The sequence below is a fragment of the Chelmon rostratus genome, chromosome 6, assembly GCF_017976325.1.
Source record: "Chelmon rostratus isolate fCheRos1 chromosome 6, fCheRos1.pri, whole genome shotgun sequence".
NCBI classification, from domain to species: Eukaryota; Metazoa; Chordata; class Actinopteri; order Chaetodontiformes; family Chaetodontidae; genus Chelmon; species Chelmon rostratus.
Window position 1 is genome coordinate 27252333 of NC_055663.1, and position 24405 is coordinate 27276737.

The window sequence follows — 24405 nt, forward strand, 5'->3', positions numbered from 1 at the left end:
GCACTTTAGAGCGCGTTTTGGAGTCCAAGAGGGCACTTTAGCATGTGTTTTGGCTCCCAGGGGTCACTTTAGTACGCGTTTTGGTGTCCAAGAGGGCACTTTAGCGCGCGTTTTTCAAAAACTGGGCCACGAGGGGGGGCCATAGCCCTGACTATAACAACATGATAAGCCGATGGTATGTCAGGACTGTTTTGTATTCCTCCAAATGACCAGAAACACTGTCACCAGCATGTATCATGTATTTATGGGTCCATGTTGCTGTATTTTACTCATTCATGTTGATAAATGGATACATATAAATATGAGATATTGCCTGATACAATGTCTACAAAATATCAACACTATGTGTTTTCTTTCTGCCCTCAGCAGCATCAACCAATATTTAGTATTCAATACGAGAGGCAGGGACAGCATTTGTGGGATAAATAGATTGGAAAGTTCAGCCGCATGTCACGGCGCATTTTAAATCAGATGTCTGACTCTTACGTTTTCACCAGCAGAGAAACTGTCACTTTTCTCGCTCTCAAGCTGCTCTCATTATGTCTTGTTATTCTGCTGTAGACGAAGCAGGATGAGGGGAAAAAACGGCACACCGTCCAATGAGGGAACTGCGCTCTCGCAAAAGAAACGCGCCGGACATCATCGGCTGACGTTTAGCAGGGTAATGGAATCGGGGGAAAGATTTTTCCTAACAAAGGGAGTCACAGGTGACCGACTTCTCCTCGCCTCTGTCATCTGACCGCCAGACTGGCCAGAGGGAGGAATCACAGGACTGAGACGTGCTCAGGTGACCAACATCACCCATCATGCACTCTGGAAGAAAACGGGCGCAAAGTCATCTTTAATCTCTTGCACTGACAGAAAACGTCCAAAAATACAGATCAAAAAGACAGACGGCGTTTTGGCAAATATAAATTATAAAACAAATTGTTTCTAAGCATGTATGCTATGTGCAAAACGAGACGAACAAGTGAGCAATAAATGATTAATGGTCAATTTACTGGTGGGCCTCTGAAATATTGAGAGAGAGCTCAGCCATGAAATGCAATGTAAATGGATCTATTTATAGAGCAGCAGAGGAAGTCATGTGGAGCAGGCTAGTCGGGGGCGCCTTGTTCGTATAGCTTTTAGAGGCAAATGACAGGGGAGGAAAGAGGGAGGAAAACACACACTACACCCACATTTGCATGTAAAGCCACTTTTCACGGGGACATTAAACTTTTAGACACACACACAGCAAGAATAGCAATAAATGATTTCCACGCTGAGAAAGATGGAAAGCCCCAGTTCAACTCCCACGCCTATTAAACCCTCCCCGCCCTCCCACTTTGTCTCATGGGATTGTTTGGCAGTGAAAAGGAAAGGAAGTGACATGTTAAAACCCTCTTTTTATTAATTCTGAGAGGGTTTGGCCGGGTGTCGCAGCAGCTGAGGGGAGCAGGGAGGCTGTGGGAGCACGTTCTGCTGCGAACCAGCGGATATCAGGATGAAAACCTGAACCCTCTGCTGACAGAGATCAGATCTGATTGTGTTTGCACCACTGGGGGAAGATAATCGGGGTCTTACGGCTTTTTCAGTGCGTTGTCAAGTACTTGAAGTCGGTGTAGTGGTCACTTCTTTGCAACTTGGTTATTACAAGAACTGTGTGATTTACACCATGTATATATGGTTGACTGGGTGCTCAGGTGTTGGGTTTGAAAATGTCAAGTTAATGTCTAAAGTCTGCCATTTTGAGTTGTTGTTAACTTTAATGATATCACACAGAGTGCTGCAACAAACAGTTGTTTTCATTATTGATTAATCTGCCTATCATTTTCTTTTTTTGTCCATGAAATTTCGGACTAGTGGAAAAATAGTGAAGAATGCCCAGTTTCTCAAGGTGCTGTTTTCAGATGTTTCGTCTGATTCACAGCCCAAAAACCCAAAGATATGAAATGATGCTAAACAAAGAAAAGCAACACACTCACCTTTAAGAAGCTGCCACCAGCAAATGTTTCATATTTTTACTTTAAAGTGACTCAAGTGATTAATCAAAATAGTCGTCAATTAATTCTCTGTTGGTCAACTAATCATTTAATTGACTAATCCTTTCAGCTCTAGTCATGTCATGTGCATTTTTGTAAGTAGCTCAGCTCTCACTCATACTCACCAACTCTAATAATGACACTGATCAAGATGAAAACCTCACTGGGTGATCAATAATTTAAGACTCAGGGTAATTCCAGCCTGCTTAATATGATGTCACTCACTGTAGCCATAAATGGGACGTATTATTACCGTATGTTGCCCTATAATAGAAGTTTGGTAGCGCACTGCCATCTACTGGCTACTGTGTCCACATGCAAGTGTTTGTAAATCTCTCAGAGTGATTTGACCTCAAAAGGTGTGAGAACACCTGAACATTACACCAGTACATAATTATTGAACAGCTCAGCCCAGGACCATGGGCATAAATCTGCTGCTATAACAGCCTCCACTCCTCTGGTTTCAGGCTTTCCACCACATGTTGGAACCAGCTTGCAGGGATTTGCTCCCATTCAGCCAGGAGAGCCTCAGTGAGGTTCAACACTGATGTTGGGCGATGAGGTCTGGCTCACAGTCTGTGTTCCAGTTCATCCAGAACCATGTCTTTCCAGAGGGCTCTCAGGATAAATCTGAGTGGTTGCAATATAATTTACAAGTTTGGAAAGAAGAAAAATTCTATTTCTCTTTAATAATAACAATAAGTTCTACTTCTTTGTGGTGTCTCTTGTCAAATCTTTGCTGTTTTCTAACCTCAGGAGAGTTAAAGCTGTTAAAATCAGACAATCTGTGAGTATAACTTCTTGATTGAACTGCTCACGCCTCGTAGACACAGGCGACCTGCGATATGGGCTCATGAGTCGGCATTGCTTGGCTATAAAAGTTCAGTGATGAGCTCAAATCTAAGGATGCTTTTGCATATCATCAACGGTTTCTGTAGAGTCTAGTGGATTGTGAACGCTTGATGTTTCTCCCACGTAAACAGCGTGTAAGATCATGCACGGTTTGTTCATCTAACCATCCTAAGTCCATGGGCTTCCATCCGCCTCACCACTGCAGCCCTGTACAAACTGTGACGATAGTGATGAATCACATTGATTTTCACGGCATAAATGGTTAACTGAATAAAGAAAAAAAGTAGTGCTGGACAGATAAGATATAACATAATCTGCAAGTTTTTCACTCAAAATAACTTTTTCTGTAGACAGGAGAGCTGGTTATCAGCAGGGTGAGGTAACTCTCCTGCATGGGAACGGTCCACCTGTCACCTGATGATAGGGAGAGACTAGAAAAACTGATGCCCGGCACAGTTGTGGCTCTGAAACGGTCTGGACACACAGACGAGATGAAAGGCGTCTGGCTGCTGTTGGTGCTTGTGGCTGCGGCCAAAGCTGAGAAGGTCTTCACTGGGTGAGTCAGCCTGTGCACACTGTGCTGTTTGATCGTCCCCTGAGCTTTGCGTTTGCCGTGGCTACCTCTGAAGCCGGCCAGTTTTACTCTGCAGAGCGTTTTCTAAGCAGTAACCTGTCCTTTTTTTACCTATCGCAACAATAACAGTATGGTATTGGTATGATAAAGGTTCCTCTAATCAACATTTGTGGCACCTAACAACCGTCTCCAATAGTCAGAAAACAGAAATAAACCACCTAACAACCGTCTCCAATAGTCAGAAAACAGAAATAAACCAAAAAATAAACCAAAAGTTGCTGTGATGCTGGGGGGTAAACTGTGCTGCTGCACCATAGAAATTCGTAAGAAAACGTGTTGAAGGTGAACACAGTTTTCTCTCAAAATAAATAACTGTCATACCAGGATACGCTTCATTTGGACGGACAAAGAAGGTGCAGGCTTAGTTATTAAATACAAACATTCAGAGACTCCCTTAGATGCCTCATATTCACCCTGTCAAATAACTGCAAGTTGAACATCACTAGGCTTTATCCTTAGAGAAAGATTAATTCAGAAATACTGTCATTGGTCTGAGCACCAGCTGTTGTTGCTCTATGATTAATTGCTTGTCATACGTTTTGGTAAGCAGTGAATTAAAACCGTCTTCTGTTGCTGAACACACTGCACGGTAGACTGTCGGGAATAAAAAAAAAACTGGAATGTAAATAACAATGTTCAGGAAATGAATTTCTTCCAGAGATCAGGTCATCAGGATCAGTGCGCAGTCTGAGGAGCAGATCCAACTCCTGCAGGCTCTGCAGGCTCAGGAGGAGTGGGAGGTACACACACACTCACACACACACACACACACACACACTCTCACACACACACTGCATCGTGCATACAGCACAAACTCCTACGTTCAAGTTCACGTGGCTGCTTGTGCCAAACAATTTCTCATGAACGTCCAAGAAGTACAAAAGGCAAATAGTTCAACTCAAAAAATGATCCGCTTGAGAGTTCATGTGGGCTGAAGGTTAACAGTCATCTCCACCTGTCAGGAGGTCAGAAGCTCTCTGCTGCAGCCGTTAATACAGAAAAAATGCAGAGATTAACCTTTCCTCTTATTTTATTCGATTTATTCTGAGATTCTACGATGTAAAATAATGCAGATTTTGCAATGAATAAGCAGACCGTCATTTGAGAAAACGTTTATTTTTGTTGACTTGAACTTTGATTAGATTAATTAGATTAAAGGTCATTTAAATTTTGTGACTCAGTTGGAATGCTTTTCACATTTCTTAAAGTCAAAAAGCAAAGAAAGGGGTTTTGGACTAACAAGTGAGTTAAAAAGAAACACAGAGAACACATCTGGGTACCAACGTTACTGTTTAGAATCATAATCAGCTGTATTTATACCTTATAGCAAGGTGACAAAGGATCTAAGGACACGTACAGATGCAGATCAGAATCAGAACGACTTTAATATGCACATACATGGAACTTGACTTGCATTGGAAAAAAGACATACAGCTCAACTGAACTGTATAACTGACTGAACAATGACTTAGGTAGTGCAAATATATAAAATAATATATGCAAAGATGTGGTTCAGAGATCAACATTTACAATCTCGTTGATTGATCTGATGGGAACACTGGTGCGACGGGTTCACGCTTGATCTATCTGAGGACACAACACTGAGAAATAATTAAAGAAGGGACCATATTTTCAGTATAATACCTCATGAGTGTTCATGCTTTCTGATCCCAGCTGGACTTCTGGCTGGATCCGGTCTCCGCTGAGCTCCCCGTCGACATCCGAGTGCCCCGCTCCAGTTTGAGCCATGTGACCGAGTACCTGGGTGCCCACAGCATCCCCTACTCTGTCACTATAAACAACCTGCAGGTACGCCGTCCTCCTGTTCCCTCATGACCTGATCAGTGTTGTAATGTCCCTGACTGCGCTGAGTTTTAACTCGATGCTGAAAATCGCATGATGATAGCACTGAATTCTAGCTGCCCTGCATGTCACGTTCAGGAGCTTCTCGATGCAGAGAAAACTGAGATGAAGAGGAACCAGATGAGGGAGCGCAGAACCTCGAGCTTCAACTTTGGAGCCTTTCATTCCCTGGAGACAGTAGGCTATTCATACAAACACATACAGGACATCACTCAGGAGATACGACTGGCTTCACTCCTCTGAGCTCCATGTCTAAGAGTCTGAGCTTCAGATAGATGTCTAAATTCATCTGTTCCACAAAGCTGTCCAGTTCTTCACTATCTCAAGCAGAAGTAATTTGCCATAAATTCTGGGTGAATTAAGACTTTTCTCAAACTGAAAAACATGGCTGCTGCTCAGCTCTTTTCACTACAGCAGAAAACAGGAGCAGAAAGTCATTTTACTGTGAAAATTTAACAATAATAGTAATAAAAAAAAACTATAAACTTCAAGATGTATAAAACTTAACTTTAGGCCAGAGCTGCAGCAGAGCTGAGCTGCTGTGGCCTCTTAACGTGGCAGAGCTCAGCGCTTCTGCTAAGTCAGGCTCGGGATGGCGTCCAGGCGAATGTCCTCGCTGCTGCATATTTCCAGCAAGCAGGTCACCGCAGTTTAGGCTTCAAATAAGCCAGTTTATATATTTGTGAAAATGTCCAACTTGCTTTAGACTCTAAGAGCCAAATTAAGGCTGTCCTAACTACAAACCAGTTTAAAACCAGTCTAACCAGTCTAAAATCAAACTGGGCACTGGCTGAGAAGTAAGTATTAGTATTAGTATTTCCATTGTATGATACTTTCTACTTACATTCCAACACATTTTGGAGACATAGACTATACTATACTTTTTACTCCACTACATTTACTTGACCACTTTAGTTACTGTTACTTTGTAGAGTAAAATTATGAATACAAAATATAAATTAACTAATAAATTCTGATGTACACACACATTTAACAGACGCATGTATTTTCATTATAATTCTGATTCTTTGGAGTGCTATCTGCTGCATAGTCTCATGTAAATACAGACCTTTCTGGAACGAGTCGGTCTTGTTCAGAGTTGTTGAGCAGTTCTGTTCAGTAGCAGACACGCCACATTTGTCTGTGTTGTAATGCTTCGACTTGTCTCTGGTACAGATCTACAGCTGGATGGACACTCTGGTGGCTCAGCACCCTAACCTGGTCACCAAGCAGGAAATCGGGAGATCGTATGAGAACAGGCCCATGTATGTGCTCAAGGTAGGACACAGCACCTCATGCAAGACAACAGCATGCCTCTACCTGCCCGTACTGTATGTGCACGAGTGTGTTTTCCGTTAACAGTTAAACCTGTACGTTTCATATAGTGCCCTCACATTTCCTTTTCACAAGTACCTCTAAAGCAGGGATGTCAAAGTCAAATACACAGAGGGCCAAAGAAATTGGCTACCAGCCGAGGGCCGGACTGGTTCAATGTTTATTAAAACATATTTTAATAATTGCACATAGCCTATTTAACTAAGATCTAACACAATGTATATTATTTAATGATTAAATGAACAATCCAATATTCTTTTTGGCTCTGTCAGTAATTTCAAGTGTTAACATTTTTCAACAGGCACACAGACAAAAACAAACTTCCTTCAAAGAAAAATCACATGTCCTGTGCATTAAATGAATAAAGCAATATTTTCTTATGGCTCTGTCAGTAATTAAGGGAAAACATTTTCAACAGGCAAACAGCAAAACAATAAATGTCCTTCAAAAACAATAGTAAAATTAGAAAATAGAAATAAAAAATCAAATCTGTTGTATTCCTTCTCATGGCTCTTATCTGCAATTTTCCCTGAGTTCAACTGAAAAATAAATCTAAATAAATAAAATCAATTAAAATACAAAAATCTATAGGACACAGACAAAACAATACTTTCCTTTTTGGGGAGTGGGTAACTGAAAGTTAACATCTGTTCTGGCTGCTGATGAATAATGAAGCCGAGGCCCGTTTGCCGCGCTGCAGTGAGTTCGCGGGCTACCGTTGCATTGTGGGGAATGTAGTATTGGTCCGTGCAAAACACCAGCGGGCGGCTGTGGCCAGTTCTAATATTAATCAAATATCATCCGGGGGGCCACATATAAATCATTTGCGGGCCGCATCCGGCCCGCGAGCCTTGACTTTGACATATGTGCTCTAAAGGATAGATGAAAGCTTTAGGCTGCACTGTTACATCATAACACTTATATTCTATCGTTTCAGCCATTTTTATACCAGTTTGAGTTTTCCTCCTGTTGACGTTGTGTTTAGTTCAGCACCGGAGGAAAGAACCGTCCTGCTATCTGGATCGACACAGGTATCCACGCCAGAGAATGGGTGTCTCAGGCTACCGGAGTGTGGACAGCCAACAAGGTACAACACTTCAACGAGACATCAGAGTCATTTGAACTGTGCTAGATCTCCTCTAGAGGCGGGACAAAATGTGGTTCCCAAAAATGTTCTGGGGAGGTTACTTTCTAGATTCAACAAAATGTGTTAAGCTGTCCGCCTAAGTGCATCGAGCCTCACATTCCTTCCCTGCTTGTGAAGAATCTTAGAGTTTCCCCTGCACAAGATAGGAAAGATCTCATTCTTTTTTTGAGAATCACAACAATTTGTACAAAACCAATGCCTTGTGTTCTTGCTTAGATCGCCACTGATTACGGTGTCGACGGTTCCGTGACCTCCCTTCTGAACAAGATGGACATTTACATGCTGATCCTGGCCAACCCCGACGGCTACGTTTACTCCCACACCAACGTATGTCGCCATCATTCAGTGGAAAACCTGCTGTATATTAGCTTTTATTGTTATGGTTTTACTATGACAACGTTATTTTCACATTGTGGCTAACAGAACATTTTTTTTTAACATTTTACATGTAAAGTCAGTATTTTAGAGGAAAACATGGCAGATGTGAATTGCTGGCCCCCAGGGTCTTAAACTCATCCACCACATACAGTAAACACACATGTACAGTTTAGGTCAAACAAATTAAAGTGCCCATGCTTGCAGTTGCGTGCATTTTGCCTGAATTGCAGCGCTTGACTGACTGTCTTAACTGTGCGATGTATAGAACCGTATGTGGCGTAAGACCCGCTCCAAGAACCCGGGCTCTGCGTGCCGTGGAGTCGATCCCAACAGGAACTGGGATGCAGGCTTTGGTGGTCAGTATAGAAAAGACAGTATGAACTTTATTTTGTTTTTGTTATGTTTATTCTATTCTAGTTGTAGTGAATGCCACCTCAATGGAGGTTATAGTGTCCTTGTTTTTTATTTAACTTTATGGAGGCTGCAGTTTGAGGTGCTGTTGAACTGTATTGATTTATTCTGAGGAGTGTTTCCACTATTCTGTCCACCACATGGTCAGAATGGAGTAGGTAGACATATTAGAAACACCTGCCAATATAGCACAATACAATTCAGCAGCACCACAAATGAGCATGAAGTAATTTTGTCATTAAAATGCATTAATTTTAGCTCATTGTATCTGGTTAACTGGCAGCCGAGTTCACGTGTGCGTATAAGTTCATGCACGTGATGCCACTTCCATTGTCCTGTCGTGTTTCACACGTGGTTTCATTATAATGTCTTCCTCCAGGCGTGGGTTCCAGTAGTAACCCCTGCTCTGATTCCTACCACGGCCCCGTGGTTCACTCTGAGATTGAGGTGAAAAACGTGGTGAACCTGATACAGAGCCACCGCAACTTCAGGTCCTTTATCTCCGTCCACGCCTACTCCCAGCTGCTCATGTACCCCTACGGCTACCACTGCGGGAACGTGTCCGATCAGCCTGAGCTGGTAAGGAAGGAGGAAAGGCACATGACAAAACAAATCTTCCACCTTTTTCGACAGTCTCATGAAACTGACTGCAAAGTAGTTATCACATAGCAGAGACAAATGCATATTTTTAATAAATTTTTCCTACATATTTTTTCTTTCATATAGTTGCTTGTATAGTATGTACATATATATAGTCAACTTTTATTTTGTATTTTGTTTTTTTAATTTCTCTGACTCTGTTGCTATTTTTCTTTCCAACTGCTATTACATGTTACTGTAATACCCAAATTTCCCCTGCTGGGGATTAATAAAGTTTTATCTTATCTTACCTTAATGATCTCCCTGCTTCGAGTTAAAATCGTGCATGTTAACCGTGAAGCTGCCTGATGGACCAACAGTCCTGTAGTTACTCATATGTAACTGTATGTGGTTGTGCACTATGTAAATAATATTGGCTTGACTTGTAAACTCTGCAAAAGGTTGTGTCGGTCCTTGAATGCTGCTGTATTCATCACCACCCCTTTCAAGATTGTCAATACTGTATCCTTTTTGTTGTTCCCTATAGGACTCTCTTGCCAGAGCAGCAGTGCAGAAACTCACTTCCCTCTATGGTACCACATACAAGGTTGGAAGCATCTGCAACATCATCTGTAAGTAACTTTTAGTACAATGTGACTTCACTGCAACGAGAATTCGCCTCAAATTTACACACATGATAAGCTGCAAACAATAAATAAATTCATTTGAAAATGATTCATTCATTTCATTAATATCATTCGGAATTATTCTTAATATCTGTGTATGTGTGGGCCAATGAGTAATAAGAAAACAGAGGCCCGATGTGCCAAAGTTTATTTTCCAACTGTAAAAAGTCCTGCTCAGTTTAACTCTTCAACAAATTCATGGAATCATTGTTAAAACTTTTTTGCATTTTCTTGAGCTTTTGTTCAACATTGAAAAACAGTTGATATATTGTATTAGTAGGGCTGCTGCTAACACTACTAGTGTTTCTTCTCACCTCTTCCTCTTCCTCTCAGATCCAGCCACTGGTGGCAGCATTGACTGGACCTACAACCAGGGCATCAAGTACTCCTTTGCCTTCGAGCTGAGGGACACCGGTCGCTATGGTTTCATTTTGCCAGCCAATCAGATCATCCCCACCGCCTCCGAGACCTGGCTCGCTCTGAAACACATCATGGAGCATGTCCGTGACCACAGTTATTGATGGCGTTAACCACGGATGGAGGAAAAGGAATTGACTCAGTTGGCAGAACAACTTTCTCATCACTCTTTGCTGATGTATGGCATTTTATGTCAATACTGACCAATAAAGTCATGAAGATCCTGTTTGTCTGCGTTTCAGGACTCCTTTTTGCCTTCCTTTATTCTTGTTGCACACAGAAGGTCAACCTGTGGGTGAAGGGGTTTGTGGCAGAGAAGTTGGGCACTTGAATCACATTTGACTTCAAGGTAAATCTGACATCAGATACAGTCTTGCAGAGAAATACTGTATTAGACGTTCATTTTTTTTTTTATGTTAAAACTGACAGTATTTTTTCCAATAAAATATTCTTTGGAAAAAAAGCTGGACATATTTTATTTCAGTTAATAATTCAGTTCTGTTATTTGATCAGACTTGGAAAAAGTGGTAAGCAAAATGTCTTACTTTCAACAGACTTAAATGGACCTTTTAGTAAGCCTGGACATGGACTTGACATTCCACATTTAAGTTCAGGACTTGACCGTACATTTGGATATAAACATTTCTCTCCATTTCTGTAAAAAGTGATTAACAAACAATGCTTTGCCTTGTAATTAGCAAAAACCAGTCTGTCAGATAGTCAGAACAAGGATTTGAGGCTGTAGTTAGGCCTTAAACTGAATACAAAGGCTCATTAAAAATAAAAAACGTTATTAGCTGGAGTGCTGGACTACATATTTTTTCAGGGGATGGTTTAGTGTGATACAGACATTGGCCCCGTATAAAACTACACATCGAGTTTCACCTCGGGAACAAGAAAACAATACAAATGAAATTTTGTTTTGAGTCTCGCGCTTCCCGCCTCTCAACATCCGGCTTGTTCTAGTTCAGTAAGTGCATCTTACACGTAAATTAGCAATACTTGACTCGCCATAGCCGCAGATTATAATGGTGTATCTGAAAGAACTTCACGTACAAAACTTCAAGTCATGGCGAGGGAATCAAGTTATCGGTCCGTTCTTGCCATTTACCTGTATAATTGGCACAAATGGCTCTGGTGAGTGTTGTTTTTTACTCTCAACTTTACAAGCTTTGCATCGAGCTAATGTTAATTTAGCTGTCTATGCTAATAGCCTAGTTGAATCAATATTAGCTAGCTTTAACGTTCTTGGAAAAGGTTTTGCTAGGTTGATTTTATTTCTTGTATATACCTCTTCTGAAGAGAATGAAATACATATAAATCACTTAATGAAATGCTAGAGATAGATAAAACTACAGTGCGTCGTTACCTTATCCAGAAAATCTTAGAGAATGGGTTAACTATTAATGCCGATATTACACGACTGTTAGCTTAACTGACGTTAAATGTTGAAGCCAATGCCTGAAACCTATCGCTGGAATCAAGAGTTGTTCAGAGTTATGCTGAAGATGTTGGGTTAAATCACACCAGGCAAGTCCAATGTGATGGATGCCCTGAGCTTTGCCATGGGGGAGCGGGCTGCCTCTCTCCGGGTGAAGCACCTCAGGGACCTGATACACGGAGCCCACATTGGGCAGCCGGTGCGCGACACCGCCAGCGTTGCCATGCTGTTCTGCGGCTTCGATGCCGTGGAGACTGTCTTCTCCCGGACCATCACAGGTCAGTTTAATGAATGCACTTCGTACATATCATTCATAGTTTTACAGTTAGGTTAACTGTTGAAGAAGCCACTCTTTTTTGTCAAGAGAGTTTGAATGGAGCGCGGGATAACGGTAATAAGGTTGTCCACAATAACCTCCCAGTAGCCTGTTTTACTTGAGACAGTAACGGTAACGTTAGGCCTTTACCATGATAGTGGTTGTTGTTTTGGCCCTGACTAGTGACATTGATAACCGTTAATCATGGTAATGTCGTCATAATAATTAAATGACACAGGTGGTGGCTTGTCGTGTGTTTGTATTAACGTCAGTCAGTTAGATTTGCTCATTGTTTTTGGTTCACAAAGAACTTCTATCTGGAGGGTGCAACAATAAGTATGTTATAAATAATGCTACTTAAATTACATGGCTGTACAGTTCTGTTAAATTGCATTTTTTATATTCAAAGATCTTTAAGAAATAAAACCATATTTTCCCAGGTGCCCCTAGTAGTATCAAGTACAAACAAGTACAGTAGTTTTATTCTCAAAGTTTTGAGGTATCAGCTGCCGTTAAAACTGACATTCATTGCATTTTTTAGGTGACTCCTCTGCATATCACATCAATAATAGACTTGTCACTTTCACCAAATACATGGAGGAGCTGGAGAAGATTGGCATTGTGACCAAAGCCCAAAACTGTCTGGTGTTCCAGGTAAACACTGTCAAGAAATGACTGTAGATATGCTTAAAAACATATTGTTGTATAGAATATTCATGGAGATGTGTGGGAGATACTAAGATCAGAACTACATATCCCCATTATATTGATACATAAAACATACAAATACATTGTAGAGAGATAACAAGACAGGATGACGGAGAGCACAGCACATATGTTGTACGTTGGAGAATATATGTGGCATTCTCAAGACTTGAAATTACATGATGAAGTTCATAAAACGTGTGGTCATATCCCAAACACACTCATTTCCTACTTTTAATAATGTTTCTGTAACATGGTTACTGTATGTGGGGACTTGCTTGTAGCACCTTGTTGAGCCATTACAATGGCTGGAAATAATAATACCTTACAACCAAGTCTGTTACTCATTATGCCCTTCACCAGGGTGCAGTGGAGTCCATAGCTTTGATGGACCCAAAGGAGAGGACCAAGATGTTTGAGTGCATCAGTCAGTCGAGAGAGTGTGCTGCAGAGTATGATAAGAAGAAAGGGGCCATGCTGAAGGCCAAAGAGGACACGCAGTTTCACTTCAACAAGAAGAAATCTGCTACTGTCGAGAAGAAAGAGGTGTCTCAGGAAAAAATAGAGGTAAGGTCATACAAACCTGGCCACCCATCTACAGTGGCTTGTTCAGCACAGTCCCCAAAGTCACACACAGTTGTAGTTATGTAACCTGCAAACTATGTTCATAATCACTCACAGACAAATAAAGCTGCAAATCCCAAGATGTAACGTGTTCCCTAAAAAAATAAAAGTAACAGCAAAAACAGCTTGCACAAACATCAAAATTTCTCACGGAATGACTTGTCAGTTTTGCAAGAGGTTCACACTGACTTACTGACTTTTTGACAAAGGCAAAAGTGTCTATAGCTGTGCTGACATACTGAGATGGGGACTGTTAATGTCAGCATGGACTGTTAAGCATCAACTGGACTGTAATTTAGTGGCCTTAGTTTCTCTTGAGCTTTCCTGTTCATTGATTGACTGGTCCCCCTGCCTCCCACTTTTCCAGGCCCAGAGGTACCAGGCGCTGGTGGACGACCTTCACAAAAACCGCCTGCAGCTGAGCTTGGCTGAGCTCTACCAAAATGAGAAGGGCATCAACACCCTCAGCAACACCCTGAGGGAGAAACAGCAGACTGCTGCTGCGAAGAACAATGAACTGGTGAACGGGGAGCAGCTGGTCAAAACCTGCAAGAAAGAACATGGACGCCTCACCAGAGAGCAGCAGCATGTAGAAAAGGAGATCCGGTGTGTGTGTGTGTGTGTGTGTGTGTGTGCCCTGTGTATATTTAGTTTTTTAGGGGAAGTTTTAATGGAATGTGATACAGTATAAAGTATTTGTTTTTCACATCTGGGAATAAGCTATCAGCATGATTTGAAACTTAGAACTGTGGAAATAAAATATGTTATACAAATATTAAGCAGTACAATAGAAAATACACTAAAGTATAGCTAATGGAGTAGTAAAAACCCATTAAATTTGTCCCTCACCAGCCCTTAAGTTTCTCCATGTAGGTATGTTTAAAAGGCAAGCCTCAGATGACTGCATGTATTTGGCTGGATGGAACTGGCATGTAATATAAATGTGCCAGTAAGTCTGCAGTTAACTAGAATTCACCTACGCCTCCTCTCACTCTGTCACTTAGTGCCCAGGAGCATGTCCACTCCCAGTGCAGGTCCCAGTACATCAAAGCCAAGGTAAACACTTCCCATCACATGAAGAAGGCAGAGGAAGTCCATGGTTCACTTAGGAAGAGTCAGAAGCTGATGGCTATTAAAGAGCATGAGCTGGCAGAGGCACGACAGGAGATCACTGAACTAGAGAGAACCTGGAGCAACTATGAGAAGCAGGTGCAGGAGAAGGGAGCCTCCTGGGGAAGAGACATTCAACTGGATGAGGATCAGGTGAGTGTGTGTCAAACAACGCCATCTTTCCCTTTCAGACAAACCAAAAGTCAGTTAATATTGTGCAGGCGATGGGAGCTTGTAGTCCAGCCCTTAATGTTTGTTTCGTGCAGCACGTATTCTTTAAATAATGAAAAACCCAGTGCAGTGTATGTGACGGTCTACAGTACATTACATACATACACTGTGTACAGTACATCAATGTATGTATGTGGCATTTTCTTTTCAAAAAGCAGGAGTTAGTCCTGTCCTGGAGTAACTTTACATGAGACATTAAAATTGTGAGTAAAATGACCGTAGACAAATTTCATTGAAATTAACAGACAACAAAAGTCTTATGTTTTTCTCAATTTTGGTTGTTACTTGTTATTAACAACCATGCTACCTGCTAACTGCATAGACCTCTAAATCACAAGGGACAAAGTGAAAGTGAGTTTGTTTTCGCATGTGTTTCTGCTACAGCTACAGCGATACAAAGAGCTGAAGGAGCTGGCTCGAAAGCAGGGGGCCATCTTAAGACAGCAGGCAGAGAAGCTGCACTGGGAGGTTAGAGCGGACTGCGAGAAGATGGCTTTTGATAAGCACAAAAAGAAGGAAGTGAAGGTACTGTCAATGACACACTACTGGATTTGTGATTAATATATCCTTAAATCAGCAATAACTGATTTCTTTGGCAACTTAGGGCCAGTAGAAATAAGTTGTGGTCATAACATTGACATATCATAACCTTTTCATATGATGGTGAACTTGTTAGGTGACAGTTTAGCCTATTTACTTATTCAAGAGTTACAGAGCTACATTAGCATTCATTTGGAGTCATGTCTCTGGCTACCTGATGAATGCTGGTCCAATATTCAGCTAAGCTATGTTTTTGGTCTCTACCAACTGAACTTGCTGAAACAGCTGAAACTTGTGATACATTGTTACTATAAAAACTTTAGTTACTGTATATAGCTACTGCATTGGAACATCATCTGTTGTAGGCCGCTATCAGGAACAACCAGACTCAGCTGGGAAATTTGACAAGCAGGGTAGAGAAGCTAGAGGAGTACACCAAGAACTGCAGGTGTGTTATGTGCACTCCTTATTCTACATAGCTTTACAATGTAATGCTAGCCAGTAAAAAACTGAATCGTTAATGTTTCAGCTCATCCCTTGAAGAGTTCCGTCAGCGAGAAGAGAGCCTGGGTGCAGAGCTGCAGCGTGGCTGCCAGCGCACCGAGGAGGTGAACCAGGAGCTTGGACAGGTGGTGGAGGAGCTGAGGAATGCACGTTTGGACACCCAGGAGAGCAGACGCCAGCTGCAGCGCAAAGAGATGCTCGAGAAGCTCCGCAGACTAAACCCTGAGAATGTGGTAAGAGATAGATAACCATAATGAGTGGGGTGAACTGTAAGAATGCAGTGAGAGGCAGAAGATGTGTTAAAGGAATTTAAACTCCTGTCAATCAAAAAATACTACAGCCAACAAAGCTATCTAACTTATCTTAATCAGTGACCCTCAAACTGTGGTGCTGAAAACAACAGAAAGACCTAAAACACATCTTCTGTGATAAAAGCACAAAGGCAAACTTAAGACTCAGAAACCAGCAAACACTAACAGGCTGTGTGTGCTTGCCTGTTGGGATGTGTATTACAAGTTGTGGGGGCATAAATCTGTTTATATATATGTGTTTGGAAGAGTTGAAGTCAATGAGTAGGTAAGATATGGTAAGTTGTTAATTTTATAAAAGGTAAAAACTTGTGAATTATATAATTTTTTGTAAATGTCACTTGATCTGTAGTAATTATTCATTAGCCTTTTTTTCTTTTCATTTATTTTTCTTTCCTGTCCCAGTATGGTCGTTTGTCTGACTTGTGCAGCCCCATCCATAAGAAGTACCAGATAGCTGTCACCAGGGTGTTTGGCCGCTACATGAATGCCTTAGTAGTGACCTCGGAGAAAGTGGCCCAAGACTGTATCTGTTTCTTAAAGGAGGAGCAAGCTGAACCTGAGACCTTCTTGCCCATTGAGTACTTGGATGTGAGTTCAAACTAAAGCAAGCCATGACTTTTTCGGATGGTTAAAGGATTAATGCAAATAGATAAAGAAGGTGAAGTTGTGTCAGTGATAACCAACTCTGCTGTGTGCCCAGGTGAGACCTCTGAATGAGCGACTGAGGGAGGTGCCAGGTGCCAAGATGGTTGTTGATGTTGTACAGGTTAACGCTGCCGCAGGTGCTGCCCAGCTGAGGAGAGTGGTGCAGTTTGTCTGTGGCAACGCCATGGTGTGTGAAACCATGAAAGAAGCAAGGAGTGTGGCTTTTGACAGGCAGGAACGCATTAAGGTAAACCACAGACGCTGGAGTTGCTATCAGTTAAGTCCAAAAAGCACAAATGAACAAGATTCTTGGGTTCACTAATGTTGCATTGCCTTGTGTTTGTTTTGCCATCTTATGGTTACTGCTCCATTATTTATGTATATTGCCTGACAAAAATTTGAAATAGTAATTGAAATAACAACATTACTTACTACTGTTAGCATGGCTTAGGTGAGGGCGACATAATTGATTTTTTTTTTTCTTTAAATATGTGCATAGCCTTCTACTTGCATGTTATCACAACCACAGTAAAGCACTTAATTTTTTAGTATGCTACAGATTTATTATGGTAATGATGATAATGATATCAAGCACAGGCAGCATGTTGTACCTTTACCTCAAATTATTAAGAGGAGACATTGTTGAGAAAGGTTGCATACAGCTTCCTAAAAAAGTTTTTCTCATTAAGCGAAAGTGAAATTGTATCTCTCACTGACTGAAATCCATTTACATGTTTGGGGTAAAAATCTAAACAGTAAATAGGACTGTCACCTAACTGAAAAACACTATAATCTTGTGAGCTCAACAGGCTAGTATTACAACCTACTGTTTTTAACTTGCTTACTGACTGACATGTTGTCCTTTACTGCCAGCAAACATGTAATCAGATTTCTTTTCTGCAGACAGTATCTCTGGACGGGACGCTGTTTGCACAGTCAGGTGTGATCTCTGGAGGCTCCAGTGACCTGCGGACCAAAGCTCATTGCTGGGACAAGAAGGCCATGACGCTGCTGATGGAACGCAAGGACCAGCTGACTGCAGAGCTGCGTGTGAGTAAAACACAAAATGTAAAATATTTTGCAAAACCATACGATGTAAAATTAAAAGTAAATGAAAGTTTCTTCACAAGTAAATCCTCAATTTCTTCAATTTCTCTTTAATTTTGTGAATTTCCTTCCCTCTCTACATGTTTGTGGTTTTAACAAACATTATGTGTTGTCATATACAGTACATACTGTATACTTATTGCTATCCTTGGCAAGTACACAAATAAATGGGCTGAAATTACTATTCAAGATTGCATATTAATTCTCACTCTCACTCTCTGTTATGGTTGTGTGACAGGATTTGATTAGACTGAAGAGGAAGGAGTCAGACCTGAAACAGATCATTGCTCAGACTCAGGGTGCAAAGACCCGCCTTAAATACTCCAAAATTGAGCTGCAAAATCTTCGGAAGGAAAGCATCCTGAAATGCCAAGCGGTAGGGCACAGAACAGAACTTTGACTTTCTCGAATGGAAAGGAATGTTGACTCTGTGCTTTGATTATTTTAATCCCAGATGATATTAGAAGAACAGATATATTGCGTTGTGGTGACACAGACACGTACAGACAATTCACAGTTTTCGAGTACTTACTCTGTCCTGTCATGTCCTGCTAATTGTTTTCAGGAGATTTCTCGAATGGAGAGTGAATTAGCAAACCTGTCCTCTCAAATCCAGATGCAGCAGGAGGGTGTTGAGGTAAAGGATGCAGAGATGAAGAAGATCAGAGACAGGATTGACCAGGTACTGTCTGCACACCATCCTCAAAGCCAGTCAGTTTCAACTGACCGACTGCAGTTTTAACCCTAGTGCTGAGGTTACCAGTGAATTCATATTTGTATCTTTTGCTGAACTGCCATTAGTGTTTCAGTTAAAAGCTCTTCATTTCCAGGGGTTTTGGGCCAGAACCACTGAAATACATTATGGCTGTCATGGCTGACAGGTTCAAAAAAGCCAAATGGAATTTTTCAAGAGCTAAACAACGTATTTGACTGGCATCTGCTTAAGTTAACTTATTTACTAAAACATCTATCAGCCATTGCCAGATGTCTGGTTGCATGTTCTTAACAGTGTTGATGGTCTGTGTATTTAGATTGAAGACTTGGTGTTTTCTGACTTCTGTGCTGACATCGGTGTGGACAGCATTCGAGAATATGAGCAGGATCATCTGAAACAGCAAACAGAGCTTGAGAAGAAGCGGTACGACAACCACACATCAGTATCTTCAGTACTATATGTGCTAAGCTTAACCAGCAAAATTAGTGATGAACGCATGATAAAGATGATAGTTCTATGGGATTTTATGAGGTACTTATCCATAGTTAATTTAAGCGTACACTGTATTTTGAATATTTTCACCACTATAGTTTCACCATCAGACGGTGCTATCCAATAGAAAACTGAAGCTGTTATATCGCTCTCTCCAAAGCCACCAGACTTCGCCCAAACCACAAATATTCTTTGCTGTTTCACTGTAGATCAGCAACCAGAGAGTGTGATGGCCTCGGACCGGTAGTGCACACAATATGTGTGTGTGTGTGTATGCAGATTATCCTATAAAACAACATGCATAACCATTGACACCCCAAATTTGTATGCATGTTAAGTTGTTGATATGTCTCTCCTTTAAGGCTGGAGTTTGAGAGTCAGTATGCTCGCTTGAATGTGCAGTTGGAGTATGAACAAAACCAACTGGAGCAGGAGAAGAAGAAGCTCCACAAGATGGAGCAAACCATCAACAATGAGGAGAGAATCATAGCTGAGCAGAGGAAGGTAGTCATCTCTGGCATTCGTTCAGATATAGTTCATGACCATCAAACGTAATATGTGTAAAAGGTGTCCAGAATGACTGGTTTAGTATGGTATGTATGTCTGGTTTACCAGACATACATACCATTCCGTGACATTTAAACCAGACATGGTAAATATTTATCACTCATTCTCTCTGGAATATTGTTTTATTCCAATTGAGTTTTAAGAATATGTCTGTATTTAAGGCTTTTTCTGGACACATTATAGCTGATGTGAAATGAAACCTTTCAGCGATTGCAGACATTTTCAGTCTGATGTTTGTATTCCCCCTGAGGATGAGGAGAAGCTGCTGGTGGCGATGGAGGAGGATCAGAAGAAACTGCTGGAGCTGAAGAACCAGCTGCTGTCAAAGAAGAGCCATGTTGCCGCTGCCAAATCTGAGCTGGACCAGAAAACCCAAAGCGTCCAAGAGATCAACAAGTAATGCTACCGCCAATACTCCAGTGTAGTTGTCACTGTTGCTGTACTGTTGTGCTTTTATTACTGCCAACCATGCAGATGCTGGTACAGATGGTTTCACGTGTCATGGTTTTCAAAATGGTTCCACTCCATGTGTCTTGGAAGATCTGGACTAATATTATAGTCTAATATTATCAGTGCTTATGGATGCATTTTTCATGTTTTTTTGTCCAAGTGACTAAGAGGGAGAACAACTTTTGGAATTGGTCCAGTATTGTTTGATCTGAAACAGTCGCTATGTCTCTCATGCCAAAGCCACCAGACTCCATTGACAGAAACAGTAATTCAACTCTGGTCAAAGTAAACCCTTAATTCACAAAGTGTGATGTGAAAATATTGATGGGGATGAGTGAGAGGGAGCATGAACTTCAGAGAAGCATGGGCTGGAAAACAGCATGTAGAACCAGAATGTTTTCACATCTAACTAAATTATTTTCACCAGACATTATGACTTAAGAGATTTAAATATGTGAGATTTTCCCAGTTAAAAAATGGTAATTACTGGATAACAAAAACCCTCTTCACATAACAACATTAAAACTACCTTTCACTGTTTAATTGATTGACAGGTCTCTTAATACACAGCCTAACACTTGATACTAAAATGACGGTATTAATTTTTTCTGATCCTTGTTTTCATCTGTGGTGTTTGTAGAATCATCGGTTAAGCAGTCAGTTTCAAGCATTTATTATTTACTATTGGAGCTTGACACTGCAATGTGATGAATTAGTGGTTAGAAGTGGACGTTTTTTTTCTGGTGTTTCATGAACCAACTGTCAAAATATCATACTTTTTAAGAATGTCTAGATTTCTTATGACAAAAATGATGAAATACAACAAGAAAACTTGCCCAAATTTTCTCCTTCTCTCAGAGAGTTGGCGAAGCTTCAGCGGGAGGTGATGACTGCAGAGACGGCGTTGGAGCAGCAACGCTTGGCCAGGCACAACTTGCTGCTGGCCTGCAAGATCCAGAATCTGCCCATCCCTCTGCTGTCAGGAAGCCTGGATGAAATCAGTGAGGTGCAGGTAGGACATAGAGACATGCAGATTTCAGGTTTGACAGTTGACTGTTCTTTGTCTCATGTGAATTACCATTTCAGAACTAGTCCTGCGCAATTTTGGAAAATTACTGGATAATACTTTGAGCTCAAATTATCAGATTTTGAAAAATTGAAGAAGAATATAACAAAAGAAGCTGTAGAAACCCTCACATTATTATGAGTAATGAAGACTGAGAACCTCTACTGAATTTTGAGAAACTAAAGAAGGAACGAAGCAGCTTGAAGCAATTTCGGTGTCAGTCAAACGTGATGATTGATTGTTCTGGTTTGTGCAGCTGGACGCAGAATCTGAAAGCACTTCAGCCACCATGGACGTCTATGAGAGAGAGGCACAGCTAGTCATTGACTACTCTGGAGTGGAGGCAGAACTGAGGGTGAGACATGAAGCCTCCTCAGTGCCCTAATTTTCTCTTAGTGCTGTCCATTTATATTCATGTTCATTTGTGTGAGTCTGCAGGCAGAGGAGGAGGTGGGGGCCTACTTGGAAAGGCTGGAGGAGTCAATTTCTTCCACAGAGGGAATGCTGCATCGCACCACTGCCCCCAACCTGAAAGCTCTGGAGAAGATGAGGGAGGTGAAGGCCAAGTTAGAAGGAGTAACAGAAGGTATTTTGTTGGTCAGTGTATCTGTCAAGATCCATACCACCAACTCTCGATTGGATGTGCTGTAATAAACCACAGTTTATATATTTGGCATCTTATTTACAAGATCTGTACATGTTTTCTGTAATTAATAAGTGCTCAAGAGACAGGGTTCACATTTTCGTCAGTGGTCAGCTGTTGAAATTCTGCAGTGTTTCATTCCCTCGTGGGATTTCTACCCATATTTGTAGTTGAATGTTTTGATATGAGTTGTAATGATGACTAAGGTATGTGGACTGCTGTTCAACTTTGATTCCTGTCCCTCACTCAGCCTTTGATGCCAGCACCAGAGTGGCCAGAAAATGCAGCCAAGAGTTTGAGCAGGTCAAATCCCAACGCTTCTGCCTCTTCAGCCAGTGCTTTGACCATGTGTCTGCCCTGATTGATCCGACCTATAAAAGACTGTGCAGGAACAGCAGTGCCCAGGTGAAGCAACAAAGCCTCAACCATTGAAACACACTGACAAGTTTGTGTTTTTTTGTTCCATTACTCCCTGCAGTATTTCAAACTCATCTGCTGTCATAAAATGCTGATATGATCGTTGTTTTGATGAACAATGGCAGGAGTGGGAGTTCACTGACAAACACGTTGCATTTCCTGTGACGTCTTCATGATCAAAGTCGAGTTGTGTTTTGCCAGTTAAATGCTTTTAATGTGAAGCTGCAGCGGTTGGAGTTGTTCGCAGTAGCGTTTAGCATTAAGCATTAGCTGTAATTTAATACAGCATCTTTTCAGGGATTGTTGCCATAGACTCTCGGTATGTAATACTGCAAATATATAAATATTCCAATACTTTCATCAGTGGGCTGTAGGCCAAATTACCATTGTGTTAGCTTCTTCAGCAATGGTGACTTACAAGACATTTAGTAGCATCTCGCAGCGAGGTTGCACATTGCAACCAACTAACAAGAACAAGATGCCTTCAATGACAAAATCCAATAAATGAAATCAAAACAGACTTATATGTGCTCCAGGCCATTCTGAGTGCAGAGAATCCGGAAGAGCCGTACCTCAGTGGCATCAACTACAGCTGTGTGGCACCAGGGAAGCGCTTCATGTCCATAGACAATCTGTCGGGTGGAGAAAAGGCCATCGCTGCCCTGGCGCTGGTGTTTGCCATCCAAAGGTACCACTGGGCTGACACTCAAACCCTGAAATAGACTAGAGTACAATACATCAGACTATAACAAGGGTAACAGGGTATAAAAGTAGATTTTGGCGATGAATGAATCACTCCGAATAATAAAAATTGCATGAAATGAACGCAGTGGCACCAGATAACAAGTACAATAGACATGATGCTTCTTCAATTGACAGATTAAACATACATCCTATTTCCAAAGTCAGTGTTTGTTAGACATAAATTCAGCTGGACAGCTGGATCCCTCATAGCTATAAAAACAAAACCCAACTCATAAAAAAGTGAATTGCTGTAATAACACAGCTGTTGACACACCATGAAATATCTTTCAGAGGGGGAGAAAAAAGCAGCTGGCTGGGGGTACTTGGCTTGTAAAGATCATTGCTTTATAAACTGATGAGTGGACTAATAAAGTAAAGGCTATGTTTGAAGAGCCTGTTGATCCTCTTGTCTTTCACAACAGCAAATTAATCGCAAGAACTTTCTTCTAAAGAGATATTTGATTCCCATCCATCGTTGCTGCGTTCTTTTTTTCTTTTGCACTGAAACTATGGTTATTAAATCGAAGACTTTTTTTCCTCTTTTGTCTGATACGCCTTTCTTTCTGAAGCACTTTACATCATTTCGTCATTTTTAATGGCTGCGGCTTTGGCATTTCACCCACATTGTTGCTTCACTGTGTCTGTGCTGTTTGCCACAATGATGTTTGTGTCATTTCTCTCAGCTTCCAACCTGCTCCCTTCCTCATCCTGGATGAGGTGGATGCATCCCTGGACAACTCTAACATTGGCAAGGTAAGATTCCAGCTGCATGAAGGGTTTAGACTTATATCTGCAGCAGTGCTGAAACAGTTTTAATTTATCAGTCAAAAATGACACCTCAGTTCCTGCATACAGAAGACTTTTATGGCCATTTTTAAAGTTTGTGTGTGTTCAACTGTGCACTATAATCTTACTTTTATGCATTATATTTGTGCAATTTGTTTTGTTTGTATCTAGGTGACCAGTTTCATCAGAGAGGAGACGAGGCAGAACGCGCAGATCATTGTCATCTCCCTGAAGGAGCAGTTTTACTCTAAGAGCGACGCCTTGCTGGGAGTCTACTCAGATGTAACGAACTTTTGGAACATGTTTCAGTTGGAGAAGAACTCTTCATTTATGTCGTGACAGTGCAGTCACTGTGGCATTTTGTTCTTCACAGTTTGCTGAATGCATGTTCAGCCGCATGCTGACCCTGGACCTGCGGTCCTACCCTCTGGTTGAAGAAGACAGTGAGAAAGAGCCGGACACGGAGAGGACAGGACCTATGTATCATAGAATCATCTGAATGAAGCCCTCCCATCTGCTGCTCTGGCATTTTTGTTCTTTGGCTACATCAGTAGTTCTCAGTGTTTTCAACCTTTGACTGGGTGTGCAGGCAAAGCAGCTACCTTAAACACCAAATGTTGATTTCTCTGTTCCATTTTAGGCTGTTTAATGTCTAAATAGATTTT

At 41.3% G+C, this 24405-nt stretch overlaps 2 protein-coding genes across 2 annotated transcripts; both read left to right on the plus strand.

The window, feature by feature from the left end:
• The first annotated feature begins 3367 nt into the window (after positions 1-3367).
• cpa4 (carboxypeptidase A4) lies at positions 3368-10430 on the plus strand. Its single transcript, XM_041938585.1, has 11 exons — positions 3368-3432; positions 4169-4250; positions 5185-5319; positions 5452-5550; positions 6550-6651; positions 7694-7795; positions 8072-8182; positions 8499-8589; positions 9024-9223; positions 9771-9855; positions 10243-10430. The coding sequence occupies exons 1-11, from the start codon at positions 3368-3370 to the stop codon at positions 10428-10430; spliced, it is 1260 nt and encodes a 419-aa protein (XP_041794519.1).
• A 924-nt stretch (positions 10431-11354) lies between these two features.
• Positions 11355-24239, plus strand: smc1b (structural maintenance of chromosomes 1B). The gene is made up of 25 exons (XM_041938709.1): positions 11355-11463; positions 11857-12045; positions 12625-12737; positions 13152-13355; positions 13780-14018; positions 14417-14675; positions 15138-15278; positions 15659-15741; positions 15823-16030; positions 16511-16696; positions 16809-17000; positions 17657-17803; positions 18099-18236; positions 18426-18542; positions 18892-18998; positions 19430-19571; positions 19885-20030; positions 20943-21096; positions 21407-21504; positions 21579-21736; positions 22044-22198; positions 22747-22898; positions 23638-23707; positions 23912-24022; positions 24114-24239. Exons 1-25 carry the CDS (start codon positions 11355-11357, stop codon positions 24237-24239), a joined length of 3744 nt encoding a protein of 1247 aa, XP_041794643.1.
• The last annotated feature ends 166 nt before the right edge of the window (positions 24240-24405 follow it).

Excerpts from the sequence above, each read along its gene's own strand:
- cpa4 (XM_041938585.1), top strand. The coding sequence starts at position 3,368 with ATGAAAGGCGTCTGGCTGCTGTTGGTGCTTGTGGCTGCGGCCAAAGCT. Across the intron at positions 5,551-6,549 it reads CCTTTCATTCCCTGGAGACA|ATCTACAGCTGGATGGACAC; the intron begins GTAGGCTATTCA and ends TCTCTGGTACAG. Across the intron at positions 6,652-7,693 it reads GGCCCATGTATGTGCTCAAG|TTCAGCACCGGAGGAAAGAA; the intron begins GTAGGACACAGC and ends CGTTGTGTTTAG.
- smc1b (XM_041938709.1), top strand. The coding sequence starts at position 11,355 with ATGGTGTATCTGAAAGAACTTCACGTACAAAACTTCAAGTCATGGCGA. Across the intron at positions 20,031-20,942 it reads AGCGTCCAAGAGATCAACAA|AGAGTTGGCGAAGCTTCAGC; the intron begins GTAATGCTACCG and ends TCCTTCTCTCAG. Across the intron at positions 24,023-24,113 it reads TGCTGGGAGTCTACTCAGAT|TTTGCTGAATGCATGTTCAG; the intron begins GTAACGAACTTT and ends TGTTCTTCACAG.